The following is a 17994-nucleotide window of genomic DNA, read 5'->3' on the forward strand; positions in this document are numbered from 1 at the left end:
ATCCCGTCCTCTTGGCTGATACCTAGATTCTAGCTGGACGTAGATCCCACATGATGTTTTTACTCACCATTTACTATTAGACGAAGCTAGCCTCATGACATCTCCAACTAACCCATATGTGTACAGCGATATTGTGAGCGTGCAATGGCCAATACTGTATGGATTTTCTCTTCCTTGTCGACCGGTGTATTTTCTTTATGTCTCATCTATGGCTTGGCTCTTATTTCGTTTCCTTGTATCTTTTCTCTTTACATTTTGCTCGTTTGACAGCTCTGATATCTGAACCAGTACTGAGTACTGGATTGTGTATGAATCCGTACAAATCAAACGATAATGAAGTACGCTTTACATTTTCATTTATTCCTCTTGCTTGGTTGGCTTACGAGGAAAGGAAAGGAAAGGTAGATATTTCGACATTTGACATTGAACCATCAAACTTAACCAGGAAACAACATCCAGCATTGCATAAAGTAACAATGAAGATGAAATAAAGACAAGACGCATGCCAATCTGTAGGTTCAAAAAAAATCACAAAAAAACCAGAACGCATCGAAATAGACAGGTATCCATCTCCAGAAAAAACCCAGGGCGTACATGCATGCATGCATACATTCTCTGCATATATATAGAGCTGATATGTACCTAGGTAGATAGACCAGCCAACGCTTGCTCCTCCATCCAAATGTAATGATTTACATGGTACATCATCATGTCCAATACATCCGAACTAACCAATCAATGAATCAATCAATCAATCGGGTTTATGTTTCCAATTTGAGTATTGATAATCGATATGGCAAAGAATGATGGTGATAAGGATGGGAAATGGGAAATGGGAAATGGAATGAGATGGGATGAGATATGTAAGGATGTGGCTAGGTAGGTAGGAATAGGAGGCAGGCAGGAACGATATTAAGAGAGAGAAGCAAAAAGATGACAACGAGCCAAGTGAAGAATAAACTATTCATGGGATATTGACGTGAGAATGAGTAAAAAGATACGGTTTCATCAATGCATACTCGCATACTCACATCTAGATGTCTCACAGATAGATAGATTCTCACTTTTCCCAACTAGATGTAAAACATGGTGTCTTTCACATTGGGATGGATCGTCACATCAGAGGCCCGGACCTGCGAGCTCTGTTCGCTGCCGGTGGCCACGCTTCCAGTGGGGGTTTGCTCGAAGACGTGGCTGAGGTAGCACCGGGCCCGGGTACACACCAGGTCGGCGTAGTACGCGGGCGGGCAGATGCTGACAGCCTTGGTTGCCCGGCCAAAGAGGTAGCACATATGGTGAGTGAGGGCTTCGAGTACGTCTGCGGCATTTTGATAGGGAGGGATTGGCTTTTGGCGGAAGAAGATCTCGTCCCAGACCGTGAAGTAGTGCGCAGGACGCGCAGTCCCCTTGAGGGCCGTGTGCGCCTGCAGGAAGAAGTCCCAGTTACGGGCTTCGGTGACACCACGGTCGACGACGGTGCCGTTCTTGGTGTTGCTCGATCTATCGGCATTACCAGGGTCAGTGGGGTAGAAGCGAGTGTGGTGGCGCTTGCCGACGATGAGAATTGAAATACGGGGCAGGCCCTTCGCGGTGTCGGTGGCAGGGTACATTTCCTGACAGGCTTTCCGGAGAAGGGGCAGCTCTTCCTGGATGACCATGTCATATTGGCCTTCAGACACGCCGTCCCGGTAGACGATGAGGTTTTCGGGAAGGTTGTTCTTGTGGCCTCGGGCCCAGCGATGGAGATGCACCTTCAGCATGTTGTCCAAGTCTTTGACCATTTCTTCACGGGACGCCTGGACGCAGAGCTCGGCGGGCCATTGGCCGAGGGAGGAATCAATAGAAGCGACCATGCCTGCGACACTAGGGGCATTTCTAGAAGAGCCGGGAGATGGATGAGTGACGTCGATTCCGACGAGCATCGTCTTCCCTTCGCCGATGATGCCCAGCGGGGTCTTTTCCAAGGTTTGGTTAGTACCACCGAGTTTAAGATTGACTTTAAGACCGACGTTGGCGTAGTACTGGTCGTTGGCACCGCTGAGTTTATCGGCGAGGACGTTGACGTTGCGTACGCCATAGTGGATGTCACATGCCTTCTTGACCTTGTTGTATAACTCGCTGTCTGCGTCTGGCAAGACGGTAAAGATCAACTGAGGCTTGGGGGAAGTGGCCATAAGTTCAGAAATTGCCTGATTAACCTGCTTCTCCTGCTTCTCCAGTTTTTCATTTGGAGTTTTTTGAGGGTCACGGTCGAGCATCACCTGCTTCCCAGGAATAAAACTCATATCTCTTGTCACGACACCCATCTGGGTCATCTTGCCGATAATCCCTTTAAGATGAGCTTCAACCGCCTTAGAGTCCTGGAAGTATCTATTACCCGGGGCAGTGAACCAGACATATGAACAGGAGGTCAATCTGCCGGGCGTGGAAAATTTGATTGACCTCATGTTCCAGCTACCGTTCTGGGGTGTGATCAGCTTTGGTTCACTGTACGAGACGTTAGGGCACGGAAGAAGTCGACCGGGAACCTTGATCAGATTCAGGTCCGCTTTAATTCCAAAGTCTCCCTGTTGTGGGCAGTTAGTCTCCAGTCAGAGTCTTATGTTTAGTAGTAGGCTTACCAAAGTAGAGTTAGGCGGCGAGAGAGCGAGCACTCTATTGCCGAGATTGGCTATCGACTCTGCATTATCTACAGGCGTGCGGACCGCGAATTTCAACATGTTCCGTGTTTGATTGGGCGTCAGCTTCGAATTAGCAGGCTGACCGGGCTCAACCTCACATGCCTCGACGGGCAAGTAACTGGGGTTCTCCACCGTGCCCACGTTTATGACCGGCATGTTAGAGCTGGTGTCCAGGTCGTAATCTGCAATGGTATATTAGCCTAGCACACTTGTAGCGAGACCGCGCTCTCGGTATTAATGACTTACGCTGCTTAAAGAAATCGGCCACGCTTATGTATTTCCCGGCCGGTGCAGGCCCTGCCTTTACAGATTTCTTACCCTTGCCCTTGGGGGTCGCAGAGCTGCTCTGCTGTGAGGGTTGCTGACCAGGAGCATCCAGAAAAAACAGAACATCTCTTGGGCCCGCGCCGTACTTGGATACCTTTGGGGGCATGGGCAGGTTTCTGCCATCAGCCGGCGTTGCCAGATTGCTGATAGTCTTGAATCTGGGGACAATTTCGCCCTTCTTGTTCTTCTTCTTGATGTGGGTCACCCGCACCCTGAGTCGTTTGAGGAAACGTCCTAGATTGTGCAGGTCACGGCTACCCCCTCGAAATCTGTCGATCACGAAGCCCAAAGGAGCTGCCTGGTAGCATGCCACATATTTGACCTGAACGTTCACGAGAAGACGAGCGGTGGCTGTTCGTACACTGACGAAAAACCCTCGCAGAGCCTCAATACCGTTACCAAGATCTTCCTTCACTTGAAGCCCTTGGCCAATTCCAAAGTGCTTGTTGGCGCCAACCGATGTGATTGCCGAGTTGGTCTTAGGATGATGTCCCAGAACAATGTTTATAGCCTGTAAGGTATCATACTTGGAGCCGAATGCAGCGGCGGGGTTCGTAGAGGTCAGATAGGCTAGCAGGTCGGAAGGGCTGAGCGTGCCCGTGAACTGGGTGGTAGTGCGGTAAACGTCTGGGTTCTCCAGATACTCGTCTTCATGCTCACTACGATAGCGGACATCGTATTGAGGGGAGTCAAGATCCAGTTTCACGTGTGAAATCAGGGTCGACTTGTAATCCGTGACGATGCTGTTTTTCACCGATCCGAAGCGCTCTTCAATCAGCAGGCTGATTATCTGGCGAAGCTTTCTGCCGGTTGGCGACGCGTTGCCTGCAATGTCGACAGAATACCTGAACAGCTCCTTGCCAACCGACTGAAGCTCGAAATAATTGGCATAGAGCATGAGCGGGGTACCCCGCGTGCCGTATCCCGGTCGATCGGGGTAGCTAGTGACACTGCGTTGCTTGGTCTTTAGAGCTGTGGCAACTGCATTTTCCGTCTTCTCAACCTGAGGGTTGACAGACACAGGCCTCTCAGGACTAGATATGGGAAACGAGTTTAGTGGTTTCGAACGGGATAGAAAAAGGTGTATAGAGAGGGAAATCCTTACGAGTAAATAACGGGACCTTGGGTAAAGCCTCCTCTGGGAGGGCCACCACCACGACCTCCACCACGGCCGCCTCGAGAGCCAGAGTCCTGACCGCGACCACGGCCTCTGTAGTCGCCTCTAGGATTGTTTTGACGGAAGGGCAGGTTGGTGGTTGAGTCGCGGCCACCGCCACGACCACCACCGCGACCACCGCGACCACCAGGTGCATCCCCACCCCCTCTGCCTCGGTCGCCGCCGCCGCCGCGACCACGACCGCGGGAGGGACCTCTAGGGGCCGACATGATTGGTAGTTGTTACTAGAGTTAAGAATGTAGAGATAAAGATGGGTTATAGAAGAATTTTTCGAAGGGAGAGTGGGTTGGAGGCTTGTTTAGGAAGAGGTGAGTGGAGAAGTAAGTAGAGTGAATGGGTGCTTGAGGGGAGGGTCCTGAGTAGTACAGACCGACCTCTCCAATTTCGAGGAGAAGAGAAACAAATGCCACAACGACGAGTTTTATTCACCCAAGCCAGAGACTGCAAGAAAGCCAGGGATGTGCATGCAGATTGAGCTGGCAAGCCCAGAAAGTACATAAGAAGAGTAAGTGACTCGTCGTACGGCAGAGGCTCTGAGAGGTTGGGGGGGGGGGAGGGGTTTGCAGATAGTTGATAGATAGATAATAATGATACGGCTACAAGTTCATTGTGAGGTCATGAGAGCCCTTTTTATGGAGAGGAAGAGAAGAGGAGAAATCCGTTTGTTTTGCAGGAGTCTTCCGTGGATCGGTTTGTTCTGGTCGGGAAGCTCCAGAAAGTAATTTACCACTTCACCTGACCGGGCGTTGTCAGGGTTGTATACTTACAGTTCTTACTTGGTAACTCAGGCTGTCAGGCTGTCAGGCTGTGAGGCATCCTTGAATGACCGCGCGTGGGAGTGTTGGCCTGAGGCATCAACAACGGGAGGCCCGCCAGTCTAGACCGCCTGTCTCATCGGGCCTTGAGTCACACAAGCGGGAGGCCGCAGGTGGAAGAGCCGGTCCTGTCGCTCCGGCGCAACGCGGAGAATTGGGAACAGTCGGGAATAGGAGTTTTGAATTCCATCTTGCGTACCTCGTAGGTATTATGATATACCCTATGTAGTTACTGTAATGTACGGAGTATCCGAGAAGTGATGAGTCCAAAAGTTAGGGAAACAAAGGAATGATCGGGCACTTGCCGCTTCCGGAGGGCTTACCTCAGCCAGGTGATAACGGAGATAAGAGGGGATTAACGCGCCGGGACGCCCATCACTAAGCAAACGCCCAGTCAGCCCGCTCAGTCAAACCAGCCTGACGTCTCGCTCACTTTCCTCTTGCGATCCCGCCTCGTTTCTGTGGAGGAGCTTGATCGCTCGGTCAAGAATCTCGTTTGCTCTTCAGTTGTCAATCTCCTCGTCGCTGTCCCATCCCGCCGCCATCTCGTCCTCTGAACCGCTTCTCTTTTTTCGCCCCAACCAATACGTACATCGTATTGCTCTACTAGTTCCAACAGGTTCGCCGCCAGCCCGTGGACTCGTTGCGCCCCTCCTTAACTTCCTCTCGTCAGCCATCTTCTCGTTTTTACTCCCCGGCAATCTGGCGCGAGTATCGACTGCCTACATCTCTCATCTATTAACCTCCGTACTCGCCGACGCCGCCGTCTTTTCTCGCTTCCTGGACTCTCCGCTGGGTAAAACAGCACCGAGTTTCCTATCGCCCCACGCTGAGATCCTTTTCGCGCTGCTTGGAACTGCCAGGTTGACCGCTGAGACGTGGTCCTTGGAATCCCCAGCTACCAAAGTGGGAATCTGCTTTCACTTGCGGCCTTTCTCAAAGCGCTGCGCTGCTGCTGTCGCCTACTCGAAGTACTAGCAGTAGATAGTTGGCGCCGTTCTAGTCTCCTGAGTCGCACCACTCCTGAGAGGGACTCTGGTGCAAACTCAGCACTATCTACCCCGCGCGAGTCGCCTACTCTTCTTCCACACGGTGGGGAAAATATTCTCACTTACACCCGTTATCTTTACTACTTCTTGTACGCCAAGACTCTGATCGGCAGCCCGTTCGTTCGTCGCAACGAGCCATTCCGTTAATATCGTCAATCGGGCCGGTGTAATCGGGTTGATGCTGGTGGGCGACTCCATAGTCTCACCTGCGCCCCTACCCCTCCCCAAAGGCAATTGAACAAACCACAATGACGCCCACCCCTCCGTCCACGACGTCCTCGAGTGCCGGCGGCGCATTCTCGCCGGAAGGCCACTTCAGGGTCATCCGAAAACGAAATCGTGTTCCTCTCTCCTGTGGTCCATGCAGGCATAGAAAGTAATTTATCTCTTCCCGCTCGCGATATATAGCCTTCTAGATGTGTTCTAACACGTTGTGACCAGACTAAAATGCAACCGTGCCCACCCATGTGAGAACTGCGTTAAACGAGGCGATGCTGCCTCCTGTTCATATGCCCAGGCCAGCACGCGCAAAAAGAACTCCCCGCAACAAGCGGCGGCGAGCTCCCCGGATGATATGCAGAACCGGATCGACCGATTGGAAAGCTTGGTTCTGTCGCTGATGACCAACGGATCGCAGTCCGCAGGCCCTGCCGCCGCCATGGCCGCGATCTCAGGCAATAGTAGCAGTATTAGCTCGGCCCAACCGACGACGGATCTGGACATCGACGAGGATGCGCATGGAGGGCCCGAAGAAAGTGATACTGAGCAAGTGACGAAATCATTTGGTATCATGAAGGTCGACAACAACAACAAGTCATACTATGTCAGCGAGGCTCATTGGGCGGCCGTGCTCAGCGATGTGAGTGTTCTCTCGCCGTGATCAATGACCGACACCGCTTATGCATATGAATCTTTAGATCGCCGAAGTTCGTAACTACTTCACCACGCACAAAAAGCAATACGAGGAGCAGGCGGAAAAGCTCAAGACCACGATGCTCCCAACCGATGTGTCAGGTTCGGCTCTTCTATTTGGTACGAATAAGGCAGCCAGTCGGGAAGAGATCATGTCGTCGTTCCCCTCAAAATACACCACCGATATCTTGATCGCTCGTTATTTCAGTTGCTATGATCCCGCGACGCGTTAGTGAACCTCCCTTCCCTGATTTACTACATCAGACGTTACTAACCCTGATCTCAGACATCCTTCATGGCCCCACATTCCAGTCTCAGGTAATTCAATCCTTGGCACGGAAACTTGGACTTCTAGTATTAACAGTTATGGTAGTATAACAAGCATTGGGAGGACCCCTCAGAGACCTGTATCGTCTGGATTGGCATGCTCTTTGCTATGATGCGGCTTGCTATGCTGTCGTATCATCGGGAAGGGGATGAACCTCCAGAATTTAGGGGCAAATCTCTGGACATGGCAGGAACGTTTCGAAATTTGATGGCACAGTGTCTCACGTTGGCCGATTATACTAAGCCTTATCCTTATTTGATCGAGTCACTAATATTCCATCTTCATGGTGACTATTGTCAGTCGAAGGAAGCGGATGTATCGGTTTGGGTGCTTGTGGGTGTGATCACGAGGTTGGCCATGAGAATGGGATACCATCGGGACTCTAAAATGTTCCCTAACATCACTCCCTTCCAAGGAGAAATGCGGCGGCGCGTCTGGGCTTTTGTGCGTCAAGCCGATCTATTGTTCTCTTTCCAGGTCGGTCTACCCAGCATGATCCGTCCCTTGGATAGTGATACCGAGCTGCCTCGCAACTTGTACGACGACGATTTCGATGAGGAGTGCAAAGAACTTCCCCAATCACGCCCACCCAATGAACCTACTCCGATCTCGTTTCTCATCGCCAAAGCACGTTTGACTTTGGCTTTCGGCCTCGTTGTCGAACAATCCGCGCCGCTCCAAACTCACTCATATGATAAGGTCATGGAGGTGGATGCAGAGCTTCGTAGAGCCAGAGATCTGGTTCCTGAGCATCTTCTTGTTCGCCCCATTGAGGAGTCGCAATTAGATCCTTTGAATATTGTCATGTCGCGATACACGGTACGTTCTTTCTGATAGGATATTTAGTCAAACAGGCCCTAACGTGCCTCCAGGTTATGAGCGTCTACCATAAAGCGCAAATTGTTCTTCATCGGCGCTATCTTGTTCGAGCACGCGAAAACCCTCGGTTCACATACTCCCGAAGGTCCTGCATTGACTCCGCAATGGAGCTTTTGCGGTTCCAGTCGATGCTTTATGTTGAGGCCGGTCCCACTGGCCGTCTGCAAAGCAGACAGAACCGCGTCACTGCCCTCTGTTCCACCGACTTCCTACTTGCTGCTACCATCGTTTCCCTTGATCTCTACCATGGGCATCAGCTGCAAGCGGGAGGGCGAGCTTCGGGTGATACCTACGCATGGGGCAGAGAACGCCGTGATGAAATGCTGGCCGCTTTGCAGCGCTGCAAGGAAATTTGGGACGGGCTAAGTGACGAGGCGATGGAGGCCTGGAAGGCTTCGGGCGCACTTGGAGTAATGCTTTCTCGGTTAAATCTGGGACACTCCGATACCAATGCGTCTGCCCCAGCATTCGAACCGCAGGATGAGAAACAAAATGCTGCAATGACCCTGGGGCTACTTAGTAGTGGAATGAGCCCTATGAATCCGGGACCGCCACCATTCAACGATGGTGGACTAAAGATGGAAACATCAATGCCAACGCCAGGAGGGCTTGGAACAACAGCTACCGATCTCACCGGCGCCCCTTCACCTTTCAGTTCCATGTTCGGACAGATGCCTGACATGCAACTCAACCTGGACTGGGTATGATCTTTTATCTACCTCCAATTTATTCCATACCATGGCTAACAAGACATTTAGAATGCTTGGGACACTTATATTCAAAGTTCAACGATAGACCTCTCGAATCAATGGTGGCCATCCATGGACATGCAACAACAACCACCACCACCACCGCAAGCACAACAGCAAATCCCGAACCCGCTATCTCCAAACCAGTTACCAACGCCACAAAATCCTTCCCCAGACAGGTCTCGACCGCTACCATCCTTCCCTAATATGTTCTCGCCGGGAAATACGGGGTTCGATAACAGTAACCCGAATCCAACCGGCGTCTAGGCGCTGGTGATTCCCAATCTCCAGAAAAAATCACTTAAAATTTAAAAGCGTACATTTTATCTCACCAGGCTCGGTTTTGAATGCCGATCTGCTATAATTGTCTATTCTACAAAACGGTGTTATTTTGATCATAGGAGTCCGATATCATCTGAATTGAAGCGGCTTTTGCGGTGTGAGCGGCATGATGGTGAGGTAATGAGTTTGACATGAGAAGGATTTTTCTCACGGTGTATTGTTATGAAGCTATTTTCACAACACCCTACTCTATATTAGGAACACGTTAAATATATTTGGTATAACATGAATACGGAAGCTATTGCATTGGGCAATTTGTTCTGAAGACGCTTTCTGAAAAGGGAATTGGCTGGCTCATTCAATTTGGAGCGGGCTAATTTGTTCTTACGTGGTCTTATTGGAGCTTAACTAGAGGTGGCCATGTTGAGCAAGGAGACGGAAAAACCAAGAAAGACCAGCCAGGCCGACATTGGAATGGCCATGTTAGCTATACGTACGGAGTAGACTGTCTAGAATGGGTGGATGTGGAAAGGGAAATGGACCCGGCTGTTTATCGCCGGCTTGGCACAATTTCACGTGACTGATAAGCAAAGGTTTTCCCGGCAGGAATTTCTGATAGAAAACATTGGCTGATCTGGTTTGGATTTTCCTTCACATCGCAGATATCGCTAATTTCCCTCGATTTTATTCCAGAATGTGAGTCACTGGAGCCTGAAATTCTTGATTGAATTGCTTGGTAGATACACGAAACTAACACTCGCTCCCTCGACAGGCATTGCTTCCGCAGGGCCGCAAGTCGGCTGATTACCTCGACGACCTCCACACCGGCACGCTCGTCGTGGATGCTTGCTTCTCGCTCGTCTCGCACGACATTGCTCCCTCGATTGCCGCAACCGCTCTCCCAGTATCGATGGAACAGCAATGAGGCGTCAAACCAGCCCGAACCCTCGAAGCAGGACGCCGCGAAGGAACAGGACATCAGCAATGAACAGGTGATCGAAGCTGCCACCCAGGCTGTCGAACAAGGAATCACGAGGACGAATGAAATCGCTTCCGAGGTAGCGGCATCAGGAATTCAGGAGCAGATGCCCTCTCTGGAGTCACTCCAACAGACTGCCGAAGCAACCCCTGGAATGGCCAAGCGCCGGAAACGCATGCAGGTTCTGGGAGAAGCGCCTAAACCGAAGGAAACTATCTTTGTCGGCAATCTCTTCTACGATGTGACGGCGGAGGATCTGCGGAAGCAGGCGGAGAAGTATGGAATCGTGGAGAAAGTCCATCTTGTTTTTGATAACCGGGGAATCAGTCGCGGGTGAGTTCCAGTCCATCTTAGGGCGAACGAGAAAAAAAGGAGAAGAAAACTTTCTAACAATGCAAAACACGCAGATTTGGTTATGTTCAGTTCGATACCATCGACTCGGCCAGGCGCGCCCTCGAAGCAATGGATGGGCGCGTTTTTGAGGGGCGTTATACCGTCGTGCAGTTCGCGAACACTAACCTTGACCGCCAAAAAGCGCTGAAGCCTCCATCGCGCGCGTTATACATTGGTAACTTGGCGTTCGAGATGACCGATCGGGATCTCAATGAGCTCTTCAAGGACATTGTCAATGTGATCGATGTCCGCGTGTCGGTTGATCGTCGTACCGGCCAACCTCGAGGATTCGCTCATGCCGACTTTACCAGTATCCAGAGTGCCACAAAGGCACTTGAAATCCTCAGCAAAAAGGCGCCGTACGGAAGAAAGCTATTTGTCGACTACAGCCATTACACCAAAAAAGGAACTTTCGGTAGGATTAAGGACCAGGAAGAGGAGTAGAGTGACAGGATATTTGAGCGGTACCTTCTTTTAAGGGGACCATTTAGTGTTTTATATGGCGAAGATTGCCACTATCCAGATCTGTATCATAGTTCATTATTAGCATAATCAATCCGGTACTTATACATTCACTCCGTACTCCGTACTACTGATAGGAAAGTTGCCGCCACGTGACGGGGGGACCTCGGCATTGCCCTTTTTCCCGATCGGCTCTAGAGTGTCTCCGAACCCCACGTTTGGCCGTGAGTGCCATTACTGATCAATCGATCATCTTTCCTCCTCCGCTCGCTTTCCCTACCGAACCTCGTGCCTTTACTTCCTCTTCCTTTTAACTCGGAGCCCTCATACTGAATGCTATAACCCGCCGCGGAGTTGTCACAATTCTTTCAAAATGTCCTTCCTCGGTGGCGCTGAGTGCTCGACGGCGGGAAACCCATTAACGCAGTTCACTAAGCATGTCCAAGATGACAAGTCCCTGCAACGGGACCGTCTCGTCGGGAGAGGTCCCGGTGGCATGCAGGAGGGCATGCGGTCGACGGGGATAATGGGTGGTCAAGATCAGGTACGGGAGGCGCCTCGAATTACGCAGCCGTTGATAAATCTATGCGCTCCATGCTAACAGAACGCTCCCGGAATCATTTTAGATGATGGATGAATTCGCCCAACAGCCCGGACAATTGCCCGGAGGCCCTCCGCAGCCCTTCGCGATGGAACATCTCCGACGCGAGTTAGATCACTTCCAGACCACTCCGCCTCGAACGGGCTCACCCGGTTGGGCCGCGGAATTCGACGCCGGAGAGCACGCTCGCATGGAGGCTGCCTTTGCCGGCCCTAAGGGCCCTATGATGAACAACAACTCGGGATTTACACCGGCGGAGTTTGCCCGCTTCCAGCAGCCTCAGACGTCGAGTCCCGTTACCGCGGGCCCTTCTCCGATGATGGGTGGCTATCAGCGTCCGATGGGAGGTATGGGATACATGGGGATGAGTGGAATGGGGATGATGAGGCCCTCGTACGGCCCGATGGGCATGCAACAGCCGCAGCAGCCGGGCGAGGCCATGACCCAAGATAAGGGTAAAGGGCGCATGGTCGAGCTGGACGACGAGAATTGGGAGGCGCAGTTCGCGGAGATGGAGACCGCGGGTAACCAGAAAATGGACAACGAGGCTAATGATGCTATCGAGGCGGAGCTGAACGATCTTGACAGGTCAGTCCCAGTTCCTTCAGATTGTGGTGATTTTGAGCGCATATGGGAAAAAGTTCAGGCTGAGACGGCAGCAAGCAGAAAACTGGCAGAGGAAAACACAGACTTTAACGTGAACGAGAATCTTCACATGGGCGATCTCGGCGAGTGGGATAGCTTTGACACGCTCAACACCCGGTTCCGTGACCCTCAACTCGGCGACTACATGTTCGAGGAGGATAATGTGTTCCGAAGTGTGAACAATCCTTTCGAGGAGGGTGTGAAGATCATGCGTGAGGGCGGTAATTTGTCGCTGGCCGCTCTCGCCTTCGAGGCTGCTGTACAGAAGGACCCCCAGCATGTGCAAGCCTGGACGATGCTGGGATCTGCCCAGGCCCAGAATGAAAAGGAACTTCCTGCCATCCGTGCTCTGGAACAGGCGCTGAAGATCGACGAACACAACCTGGACGCTCTCATGGGACTGGCTGTCTCCTACACCAACGAAGGCTACGACTCAACGGCCTATCGAACCCTCGAGCGCTGGCTTTCCGCCAAATACCCCCAGATTATCAACCCCAAGGATGTTTCCTCCGACGCAGACCTGGGATTCACGGATCGCCAGATCCTCCATGACCGAGTCACCGATCTGTTCATCCAGGCAGCTCAGCTGTCACCATCAGGAGAGCAAATGGATCCCGACGTCCAAGTCGGCCTGGGTGTCCTCTTCTACTGTGCCGAGGAGTACGACAAGGCTGTGGACTGTTTCTCTGCCGCACTTGCATCCACCGAATCCGGAACCACAAACCAACAGGAGCAGCTGCACCTCCTATGGAACCGTCTTGGAGCCACGCTTGCCAACTCAGGCCGCTCCGAAGAAGCCATCGAGGCCTACGAACAAGCCCTCAACATCAACCCTAACTTCGTGCGTGCCCGCTACAACCTCGGCGTATCGTGCATCAACATCGGCTGCTATCCCGAAGCCGCACAGCATCTGCTGGGCGCCTTATCCATGCATCGCGTGGTTGAGCAGGAGGGCCGGGAGCGTGCGCGGGAAATCGTCGGCGGTGGAGAAGGTGGCATCGATGACGAGCAGCTGGAGCGCATGCTTCATGTCACCCAGAACCAGAGCACTAATCTGTACGACACGCTACGGCGAGTCTTTAGCCAGATGGGACGTCGGGATTTGGCTGATATGGTGGTGGCTGGAATGGATGTGAACGTCTTCCGGAAAGAGTTCGAATTTTAAATGATGTAATTTCTCGTTTTTGTTTTGTCCCCTTTTTTTATATGTCCATGTCCCTTCAGTTGTAAGGAGGAGTTTAGAACCGGGTTTATACTATGGTTGCTATGTTTTAGTCGATCTTTGGATACCATGATGTCCTTATGCGTGAGGTACAAATGCAGTGCATTCGCTTTAGAGGTGTATGATCTTGATAGTCTGGAATGACGTTTAATAATGTCCTATCAAATGTACTCCATAGTTGACCGTAGAATCCTATCCCCTGTTGCCTATCGTCCGTGGTGGAGAAGGATGGTCCGCATCAGGCATCTCCGAGGAAGCCTCGGGACGAGCTTCTCCGCAATATCGTTCTCCGCGACATCATCAACCTTTCCCCATCGGACTGCTGAGCGGCCATCCTCCTCCTAATACCCATGTTACCATTCCTTGTCTAAATAACTTTTTCATAGATTCGATCAACTATAGTCGATCATGGCTGTCGCAACGGGTGCCCAGCTAATCGCCCGGACGCTGCACGATCTAGGCGTCACCGTGATCTTCGGCATCGTGGGGATCCCAGTAGTCGAGATTGCCGAAGAAGCCATCAACCTGGGGATCCGATTCGTGGCATTCCGTAATGAACAAGCCTGCAGCTATGCTGCCAGTATCTACGGTTATATGACGGGACGACCTGGCGTCTGTCTTGTTGTCGGAGGACCCGGAGTTCTCCATGCGTTGGCGGGGGCAAGTACACCCATTCAAAAGACACATATGTCTAAGATATACTAACATCTCCTGTTGGTTTCTCTATGAAGATTGGAAACTCCTCTGCGAACAACTTCCCGCTGTTAGTCCTTGCCGGATCGGCCGAGACAAGTGGCGTCACGAAGGGCGCCTTCCAGGAGATGGACGCCGTCTCGTTCCTCACTCCCCACACCAAATTCGCAGTGCGCACGACGTCCCTGGACTTCGTGAATGGGGCCGTTAAAAACGCCTATCGAACATGCTGGTACGGTCGCCCGGGGCCGACATTTGTCGATCTCCCCGCCGATATCATCCAGGGGAAGTCCGCGCCTGGATTTCGTCTGCCAGCGCCGGAAACCACGCTGGTCGCGGCACCGCCCAAGACGGCCGGCGATCCGGCTTCGATCGCGAAGGCCGTGGAGCTTCTGCGGACCGCTCGTGCGCCGCTGTTAATAGTCGGCAAGGGTGCCGCGTATGCGCGGGCGGAATCGGGCATCTGTCGACTGGTGGAACAGACCCAGGTCCCGTTCTTGCCTACCCCCATGGGTAAGGGTGTGGTACCGGACTCCCATCCTCTCAATGCGTCAAGCGCCCGCAGCACGGCACTGAAGCACGCGGACGTCGTGCTGGTCCTCGGCGCGCGGTTGAACTGGATCCTGCATTTTGGGGAGCCGCCCAAATGGTCTCTCAGGGCGAAGATCATCCAGGTGGACATCTGCGCCGAAGAGATCGGACGGAATGCCGGAACCGCCGAACTAGGTATCATCGGTGATGTCGGACTGGTTGTGGATCAGCTGTTGGCCTCACTGTCGAACTGGCGCTATGCCCCTTCCTCCTCCCCGGACGGCCAGTTCTCCTCTCTGCTCGCAGAATCAGCCAAGAAGAACGAGACCAAAGCACAGAAAGCCGCGCTCCTTCCCACCTCCCCCGGCTCGCCGTTAACATACCAGCGAGCGTTCCAAGTCATCAAGACTACGCTCAACTCCTTGACCCCCTTGGAAGACGGAAACATCGTCTATGTCTCCGAAGGCGCCAACACAATGGACATATCCCGCTCGGCCTTCCCCCTCAACCACCCCCGTCAGCGCCTAGACGCCGGCACATACGCTACAATGGGCGTGGGGATGGGATATATCGTCGCCGCGCACGAAGCCTATAACGCGACGCCCCAGCAACCCAACAACAAGCAGAAGAAAATCATCGCCTTAGAAGGCGACAGTGCCTTCGGCTTCAGCGCCATGGAAATCGAAACCATGGCGCGATACCGCATCCCAGCCCTAATCTTCGTGATCAACAACTCCGGCATCTACCACGGCGACAGCACCACACAAAATGCGTGGACGGCGCTCCAAGACCAGACGATCGCCAACGATACCAAATCCGATGATGGCAAGAAGGGGCTCCGCTCTACGAGTCTTCTGTACGAGATGCGGTATGAAATGCTGGCCCAGATGTGTGGTGGGAAAGGGTTCTTTGTGCGCAATGAGCAGGAGCTGGAGCGTGCGACGAGGGCGGGCTTTGAGAGTGATACGGTCACGGTGGTGAATGTGATCGTGGAGCCTGGGATTGGGAAGAAGATTGGGTTTGCGTGGCAGGGTGATGCTGGGAAGGAGGGGATGGCGAAGTTGTAGATTATATTAACTACATAGGATTTCTTGCCGAGTTGGTTCTTTGTGGCTTGTGTGGTGTTTTCTGTATATTTCTGTGTATATATCGATTTTCGGTTGCTGGATTGCACATGTTGGGAAAGGGATCGATGGAAAAGAATAGAAAAGGTACCCTCGTTGCTCAAACAATGTCAGTCAATCTTACACTGGAACCGACTAAAAGAAACCGACACCATCCAGAACCGACATCAGAAGCCTTTCCAACCAACAAATACAGTGCACTCGGGGAAGATACCTGAGCCAAACCCTCTTATATAATGAAAGCTCCTTACAGGATAGGTAGTAATAATAGTAGTAGTGGGAAGACAAGTAAGAAGTAAGTAGTGCAATGGGCTACATGTACAGTACAACCAAACAACCAATTAGACCGTCATCATGACGCTGGCGTTCTTATACCAGGACAAGAGCGGGTTCTCGCCGTTCCTCGTCTCCGTGTCTTCAATGTATGCCCAGCGACTCATGAAGTCTTCGTGGCTCATGGTCTGGGTCAATTTGCCGGTGATGGCGCGGTAGAGGTCCTCGACGATGTCGAAGTCCGTGGGGAAGAAGATATCGAAGAAACCTTGTTGCACCTGGAGTTGTTTGGTTAGTTTTGGATTAAAGATTTACATTATTCTGTGACTGTGGGAGGCTTACAAAAGGAGTAGACACCGGGACGGTGCGGCGCTTGTAACGGGTCTGCACGACAGGTCCATTCAGTCCGGGAATGGCGTTCGGGAGGGTGCTGAAGTCGCTGGTCAAAAGGCGGTGTCCGGGGAAGTAGGTATTGAGGATGTCGAAGAACTGCATGAGGCGGGTGGGGATGTATTCGGGCAGAGTGTGTGGGATGCCGCGGTATTTGGCAATTCCCCGGTGCAAGGGCCGGGTGAGTTTGGTGCCCAAGGGCGAAGGGAACTCGCGTTGAGCGGCGGCCTGTCGGACACGTAGGAACCGAGATGCCAGGGGGTCGAGTTGTGTGTTGTAGTATTCGTTGAAATCGCCAAACTCGCTGATCACCACGCCGCCTTGCTGGGGCATCTCCGTTTGGTAGTTGTAACGAATGGCGTCGTGCGAGAAATTGTCGAACACCTCCATGGCCAGGAAAAAGCAGGGCGAGTGCACGTAGGTGTCCCAGTCGAAGATGGATCGGTTGATGATCTCGACGTGGTCTATGTGGCCGGCTGCGTGGAGCGATTCTTTGAGGTTTTGGAACTGGAGGTCGGCGAGAGCTGGCGAAATCTCGATGATGCGGAACTTCGTGCGCTGGTAGACCTCGTAGTCTGTATCGCGGATGAAGTCTAGCATGTTGATCATCAGCGTACCGTTTCCGGCACCCATCTCGTAGATGATCAGGTCGTGGTAGGGGTATAGTGTCAGCTTGTAGTTGGACACCAAGTATCGAGCAAGCGTTTCGCCGTAGTAGGGACGGAAAAGCTCGGTGGGCGTATGCCAGAGCTGACGAGCTATGTCGGGTTCCTGTAGATCCAGATTGTCCTCAAACTCTGTATATCGGTCCTCCAACAACTGATGAAACGAGGGCCCGTCGCTGATTTGGTTGAACTGGAACGGTTCACCGGGACTGAAGATGGTCGCGTGCTTGGTGAAATAGCCGTAATACGGATTGTATAAACTATCTATGATCGACGCGAAGTCAAAGTCAGTGGGCTGACTAGCAGGAGACGGTTGTATATAGGTATTCGTACCGTCAATGAATTCTCTAGTCAACATCCTTATGCGCCGCGGCCGCTCACGATTACGGCGCAGGTCCTTGGCCGTCACAAGAGGGTAGGTCATGGTCTCCTTAAAGTCCAACGGGTAATCCTCCCGTCTAGTCCAGTACAATGTCTCAGTGTCATCATACTTCATCTTCCTTCTCATTCGCGCGATGAAAGTACGAGACTGCTGACGGGGAGGTGTCGAGAAGCGCACAGTGCCGGGTCTGCGCGCGGGCAGAATCGAGGACGGCCGCGGACATTGGCAGGCAGGATATCGAAACAGCTGTCGAAACAGCTGATTCAGGACCGCGGAGTCCATGGTCCGAGGGGAATTGGCGATGGGGAGGAGGGTAGGGAGCGAGCAAGCAAGCAGGGGGAGGAGGGAGAGCTGCAAAAGGAATGATGAAAGACGGCGGCAGAAGATTCGCGGCAGGCGGAGGTCGGAGTGGCCCGTGCTTTTTCTCCGCCGTCG

At 52.4% G+C, this 17994-nt stretch overlaps 5 protein-coding genes across 5 annotated transcripts; 3 read left to right on the forward strand and 2 right to left on the reverse strand.

Moving 5' to 3' along the window:
* Positions 1 to 1073: 1073 nt before the first annotated feature.
* KD926_011740 (putative RNA interference and gene silencing protein (Qde2)) lies at positions 1074 to 4394 on the reverse strand (the record flags this gene model as incomplete). The annotated part of the gene is made up of 4 exons (XM_053096264.1): positions 1074 to 2567; positions 2622 to 2863; positions 2928 to 4042; positions 4114 to 4394. 4 exons carry the CDS (start codon positions 4392 to 4394, stop codon positions 1074 to 1076), a joined length of 3132 nt encoding a protein of 1043 aa, XP_052959750.1.
* Positions 4395 to 5007: 613 nt separating this feature from the next.
* Positions 5008 to 11015, forward strand: KD926_011741 (C6 transcription factor; the record flags this gene model as incomplete). The annotated part of the gene is made up of 10 exons (XM_053096265.1): positions 5008 to 5202; positions 5508 to 5971; positions 6491 to 6908; positions 6967 to 7189; positions 7248 to 7279; positions 7335 to 8108; positions 8162 to 8869; positions 8927 to 9126; positions 9972 to 10511; positions 10586 to 11015. 10 exons carry the CDS (start codon positions 5008 to 5010, stop codon positions 11013 to 11015), a joined length of 3984 nt encoding a protein of 1327 aa, XP_052959751.1.
* A 391-nt stretch (positions 11016 to 11406) lies between these two features.
* KD926_011742 (Peroxisomal membrane signal receptor PTS1) lies at positions 11407 to 13444 on the forward strand (the record flags this gene model as incomplete). Its single annotated transcript, XM_053096266.1, has 2 exons — positions 11407 to 11577; positions 11660 to 13444. The coding sequence occupies 2 exons, from the start codon at positions 11407 to 11409 to the stop codon at positions 13442 to 13444; spliced, it is 1956 nt and encodes a 651-aa protein (XP_052959752.1).
* Positions 13445 to 13909: 465 nt separating this feature from the next.
* On the forward strand, positions 13910 to 15792 carry KD926_011743 (indolepyruvate decarboxylase family protein; the record flags this gene model as incomplete). The annotated part of the gene is made up of 2 exons (XM_053096267.1): positions 13910 to 14113; positions 14233 to 15792. 2 exons carry the CDS (start codon positions 13910 to 13912, stop codon positions 15790 to 15792), a joined length of 1764 nt encoding a protein of 587 aa, XP_052959753.1.
* A 398-nt stretch (positions 15793 to 16190) lies between these two features.
* Positions 16191 to 17841, reverse strand: KD926_011744 (class I SAM-dependent methyltransferase; the record flags this gene model as incomplete). The annotated part of the gene is made up of 2 exons (XM_053096268.1): positions 16191 to 16400; positions 16465 to 17841. The coding sequence occupies 2 exons, from the start codon at positions 17839 to 17841 to the stop codon at positions 16191 to 16193; spliced, it is 1587 nt and encodes a 528-aa protein (XP_052959754.1).
* Positions 17842 to 17994: the final 153 nt, after the last annotated feature.

Source organism: Aspergillus affinis, assembly GCF_023601865.1.
Source record: "Aspergillus affinis strain CMG 70 chromosome Unknown NODE_9_length_501208_cov_87_169129, whole genome shotgun sequence".
NCBI classification, from domain to species: Eukaryota; Fungi; Ascomycota; class Eurotiomycetes; order Eurotiales; family Aspergillaceae; genus Aspergillus; species Aspergillus affinis.